This window comes from Mercenaria mercenaria, chromosome 13, assembly GCF_021730395.1.
Source record: "Mercenaria mercenaria strain notata chromosome 13, MADL_Memer_1, whole genome shotgun sequence".
Classification (NCBI taxonomy): domain Eukaryota; kingdom Metazoa; phylum Mollusca; class Bivalvia; order Venerida; family Veneridae; genus Mercenaria; species Mercenaria mercenaria.
This window is the reverse complement of record NC_069373.1, coordinates 80,343,326-80,349,325: the sequence shown is the minus strand read 5'-3', so window position 1 is coordinate 80,349,325 and position 6,000 is coordinate 80,343,326. Positions and strand designations below refer to the sequence as shown.

Below are 6,000 nucleotides of genomic sequence, written 5' to 3'. Positions count from 1 at the left end.
AAAGAGCAAACAAATCTGATGTACCGAACGGCCATAATGACCCATTTCTTAACTGTTGCATGTTTCATGAATTGAACCAGTCACCCACTGCTGGTACTAAGACATTCTGTAACACCAACAAAGTTATTGACAACAGTTCTCTGCCTCTCGTTCAAGAGGATATTCCATTGAAATCTACTTCCCAACTGTATCCATGTTCAATCTATGGTGACGGCAATGGATGGATCCATAAACCGATCAATAAACTCCGCCCCTTAGTTACTGTTGCTGCTTCCAACAAGCTTCTTTCAAAATGGCGGATTAATGTACATTAGCGATTGACTCGCTAGAAAGTATTTCAGATGACATCTTTGTGAAATACTTACCAAAATGTGAACCAAAATGCACAAAGATAGCTGTCAAAGAGGCTTAGTTGTTTTACTAAAGATTATGTACATGACATTAAGGTAGACTCAGAAGAAACCACGGTAAAAGTTAGCGCCAAATGGTGGCGACTTATCAAAGAAAAACACTTTCCATCTTTGCTAGATATTCCTGACAGGAAAAATATTGAGTCCTTATGCAAATACATGGTATAATCACAATCTTAGTTATCTTTTAAGAAATTACGTCTTAGATATGCAAATACATGGTATAATCACAATCTTAGTTATCTTTTACGAAATTACGTCTTAGATTACTATATAAATTATTTGAACAAAATAGTATGTCCACTTCTGTCGTATAGAGACTGTATTTCCACACTAGGCTTATACGATAAAAATATCAAACATCATGTGCAGTCACATATGGTGTAAATGATTTCTTACATCAAGATAACATTTTCAACAGATAAAGAAATTTATTAATTGGTTCAATAGTTTTATATTAACGTTGCGTAATACTCTAATGTTCTTATTTTACAAGTATGTTTTGCGATCGCGCTGCTGTTGCAACTGACTGTGGACCTGTCGATCACCGCTGTGATATCAATTGTTCCCATTATATTATAATATATATTTGTAAAATACCATGCAGTTGTCTTAAAAATAAACATATGTCCATGCTTAGTGTATATTTCAGAACTAATTTTTGCGTGAAAACTTGCAAAATTTTGAACATTTGGTAGTCATATTAATTTTATTTTCAGTGCGATCAGACATTGCTCGCATATCATAGGGCTGATTAAATCTCCTCCACAACTTATATACCCTAAAATTGTTAGGGTTCATCTACTCTGCATGACCAATCATCCTACGAAGTTTCATCATTCTGGGTCAAGTGGTTCTCAAGTTACTGACCGGAAATGGTTTTCAATGTTCGGGCCCCTGTGACCTTGACCTTTCACAGAGTGACCCCAAAATCGTTAGGGGTCATCTACTCTTTATGACCAATCATCCTATTAAGTTCCAACATTCTGGGTCAAGTGGTTCTCAAGTTACTGACCGGAAATGGTTTTCAATGTTCAGGCCCCTGTGACCTTGACCTTTAATGGAGTGACCCCAAAATCAAAGTATAGTGTCATGCAGTGACAAGTGTTAAACAACGGTTAAATTATTTGTTTTGAAACGTTTAAAAAGTAGTTGTATAGATCTATGTAACAACCCGAATTTTGTTAATAATTTTTTTAAAAATTACACGCTGTCATTATAAATTGAAATGCTTTATTTCTTACTAGATAGATAAAATCTTGCAGTGTCAAAGTAATTGCTTTTAAATGTCTGTTAATAGACTTATTGCATTTATTACATAATCTTTATATCTGTTTAGTAAGATAATAATCATTTGACACGGAGACAAAGGTCCCTGACCACGTGAAATCTCACTAGGTGTCGCGGTATGCGAGATTTGTTGCTAGGGGACATGTAGGTTTCCTGCAATATCATTGGTTAATTTTATCGTTGTCATGAACCTCATAAAAAGTCAATGATAACAGAAATTTACGAAGAATTTTACCTACGAAATATGAAGGACATATACTTCTGTGTTTCGTGTCGAGATATCCGCCTAGATAATTACAAAGTTTTTATTAATGCTGTCGTGTGTTTAGAAATCGTTGTTGGTATGTGACATCCATATATTTTGTTGAAAACTGAATAAAAGAAGAAACAGAATCTGGATTTTGCTAATTCCCTCAATTTAAGCGGACAAATACATATTCGAAAAAACATAAATTGAGCTAACAATATTCCCCAAAGAAATTTCATGAACACGCGCAGCGTCACACTAGTATTCTGTATTATATAAAATGTTAATTTAATGTAACTATTCTGAAGAAGAGAAACCACCAGTAGCCGAGACATAATTATAGAACTACAGTCTTTTAAATTTTTTCTTTCAATTATTGAAAAATTCCGATACATATGTAATTCCCAGATTTTTCTTTTCATAATTATCAAATTCCCTGAATTTTCCATGCAGGGAATTTTTTCCCCAGCTTTTTTCCCTGTTTCCAGAGTCGGTGGCCATCCCGTATATGGTTCCTGTTTTGTACATTGTAGTGTCTACATCAACTTTGCTCAGAATGCTGTATCTTCACCAGACCTTGTCTACTGTTACCATAGTGTAAACATCATGTCACCAGACCATTTCAAGCATTCAGCTCCATGGTACCTTATGCTGAATACATGGAACACCATGGTCTGGTAAACACTACTGCAAACATCTACATGTATGTGGTCTGGTGAACACAACAGCATTCTGAAAAAAAAACAAACAAGATGAAAGATACACAAGCAGTATCCTAATAACAACACTTAAAAGGGGTGAAGAAATACAGTAGTATAACCATTACTTGCTTTAAACTGGCACAGCAAGCAGTCTGAACAAAAATATAGGTTTTGAGTGAAAATTACAGGCTATTTGGCCATTTTAAAGGTTTTTCCTTAAGATTTAAAGGTTTTAAAGGTTTGCTCTGAAATTAAAGGTTTTTAAAGGTTTCACTAGGAGGCCTGCCTACATTTGAACTTGACCTAGATCTGGTCAAGGCAATTATTCTGACCAAATTTATTCAACATCAATTGAAATACACAGTCCCCATCACATACAAAACGTTTTTCTTTCATTTGACCTTACGACCTACTTTTTGAACCCGGAAGAACCATATTTAAATTTGTCCTAGTATGATTTGATTCTCTCCATCAAGGCATTCATTCTCAATAAATTTCATGAAAATCCAGTGTAAAATGCAGTCCCTATCAAGGTTTTTCTTTCATTTGACCAGGTGAACTAGTTCTTGACCCTGGTTGACCCATATTAAAACTCAACCTAAATTTTATACAGACAAACGTTCTGATCAAATTGTGTGTATAAAACATGAGAACCTCAGGGCACTCTAGTCACCCCAGGGGTACAATTTGAACAATTTTGGTTGAGGACCATAAGACAATGCTACAAAGTATCAAATGCCTAAGTCCTGTGGTTTCCGAAAGAAGATTTTTAAACTTTTTTTCCTATATAGGTCTATGAAAAATTTGGGATCGCCAGGGCCGGGCCATATTTGACCCTAGAGGGATAATTTGAACAATCTTGGTAGAGGACCACCGGATGATGCTACAAACCAAGTAAGATTGGGCCAAAATTATGACCTCTTAAGTGTTTATATTAAAGAATTCTGACGAGTCGACAGACAAAAACGGACAAAGGGTGATCACACAAAAGCTCACCTTGAGCACTCAGTTTAAATCTGATAAATGTGATAATTTCAATACTAATAGAAATTTTTTAAACACAGTTAGAAAAGTGCACCACAAACCTGGAGTTTATCAAGACACTAGAGGAGGAGGGTGTTAGCAGACTGACTTCCAAAAGAAAGACTCCTGGTAAGATTCCTTTTCTCCATGACTGATGAATACAACGAATATGGCGATTACTCTGTAACACAATGTTTAACAGTTTAGTTTATACATATATATATGTACTTATTTTGTTTTTGCTGGATTTAACTACAGCTTCAAGCTCAAAGGAACCACTCACTCGTCCAATGCCTGAAAAAAAGGTGCTAGTGTCATAACATTTCATGGCTGTGACCCCATTGGGGCTCGAACTTACAACCACTAGACTGATCTGCCGACACCTTATTCACCAGATCACTCCTCCTGTTGTTACAGTTTGATGTTCGATATAGTACTGAACAAAATATTTTTTACCCATAATAACTGTGCTTGTCTAATTTGGAAATTTTAAAGGCCAAGGAATTTTACAGCAAATAATAATAATTTGATAATTAATATTTCAGAAACAAGAGCTAAAAACCGGGAATGGCCAGCATCTAGTGGAACAGTTGAGGCACCATACACAGACGAAAACCAAGAATTGACAATTCTTAAAACCAAGAATGCAGGTGACACTTTTTTTTTCTACAACTTGAAACATGTTTTCCATATATATTCTCATGCCGGGATATTCTTTGACTTGAATTTGGGATAATTTAAACAAACTTGGTAGAGAACCACTAGATGATGTTGCATTACAAATGCTAAAGCCCTAGGCTTTGTGGTTTGGACAAGATTTTAAAAGTTTTCCCCTATATAAACCATGTGACACCCTGGGAATATTTCACTACAAAACTCATGCATATTTCTCAATATACATCTTATAATCTCTAAATATTCAGAATAATTAAAATATGCATTTAAAATTCATACAACAGGAAAGTTCACAGTTGCCGTGGAAAGATTATCACCAGGTATGAAGGAGTACTTGATCAGGCCAATATCTGAGGCATGGGTACATAGCATTAAGGATTCTATTAAAATGACACCAACAAGTTCAGTGACAAGACTGCCAGTCCTACTGGATCCAATTCAAGTAAGAAATGAGAATAACAGGTTACTGTCTTTTGAGAAAAAGTTTCTCAGTCCTGGAAAGAGCAGGACAGCCCAGCCCTTTCACAGAACATATTTAGCAGAGTTTGAGAAATCTCTTTCTCCAAAGACATTTACCTGTTATTCTATTAATTTATCATGCGTAATTTATTAACACATTCTTATTCCAAATAATTTCGATGATCAGATTCTTTTGTATTTGTGACAGGGCATTCAAAACAAATGGACGGAATGACGGACGGACCAGATATAGTGAGTGATTTGAATAGCCCACCATCATATGAAAAAAAATATGTAAAAAAGTAATTCTGTGAAAAAATGCCACTTGGACCAGTATTGCGTTAAGCCAGCAATGTGTTTCTGATTGTAAGGTACTAACCAGTTACAATTTTTCATTATTACTAATACAAGAGATCACAGAGTGATCTTGGCGCCCACCAATGTGCCATTTTGGAGTGTTCCAAATTTCAAGACTAACTGACTAGCTCAAGGTCAAATTTCATTTCCGTACACAACACTGTGCATGTGGTCCAAATTCGAAAGCTGTAGCTTGAGAAATGTGAAAGTAGGTCACTAGATCAATCTTAAGGTCAAAGTTTATTTTGGTACACAAAACTATGCAAGTGGTCCAAATTTGAAGGCTTAGCTTGAGAAATGTGTAAGTAGGTCACTAGGTCAAAATCAAGGGTCAAATTTCTCTTCAGAACACAAATCTATGCATGTGGTCCAAATCTGAAGCCTGTACCTTCAAAAATGTGAAAGTAGGTCACTAGGTCAATGTCAAGGTCAAAGTTTGTTTCGGTACACAATCCTATGCATGTGGTCCAAATTTGAAGGCTGTAGCTTGAGAAATGTGAAAGTAGGTCACTAGGTCAAAATCAAGGTCAAATTTTATTTCAGAATACAGAACTATGCATGTGGTCCAAATTTGAAGCTTGTACCTTCAAAAATGTGAAAGTAGGTCACTAGGTCAATGTAAAGGTCAAAGTTTGTTTCGGTACATAAAACCATGTATGTGGTCCAAATTTGAAGGTTGTAGCTTGAGAAATGAGAAAGTAGGTCACTGGGTCAAAATCAAGGTCAAATTTCATTTCGGAACACAAAACTATGCATGTGGTCCAAATTTGAAGACTGTACCTTCAAAAATGTGAAAGTAGGTCACTAGGTCAAAATCAATGTCAAATTTCATTTTGAA

General features: G+C 35.5%; 1 protein-coding gene across 1 annotated transcript in view; it reads left to right on the top strand.

The window, feature by feature from the left end:
- The first annotated feature begins 3,556 nt into the window (after positions 1-3,556).
- LOC123541849 (uncharacterized) overlaps positions 3,557-6,000 on the top strand; it is a 34,045-nt gene continuing 31,601 nt past the window's right edge. The window contains exons 1-3 of the mRNA XM_053522451.1: positions 3,557-3,800; positions 4,217-4,321; positions 4,631-4,788. Of these exons, the coding sequence (XP_053378426.1) occupies positions 4,669-4,788 (120 nt within the window). The 5' untranslated portion in view covers positions 3,557-3,800; positions 4,217-4,321; positions 4,631-4,668. The remainder of the gene's footprint in view (positions 3,801-4,216; positions 4,322-4,630; positions 4,789-6,000) is intronic.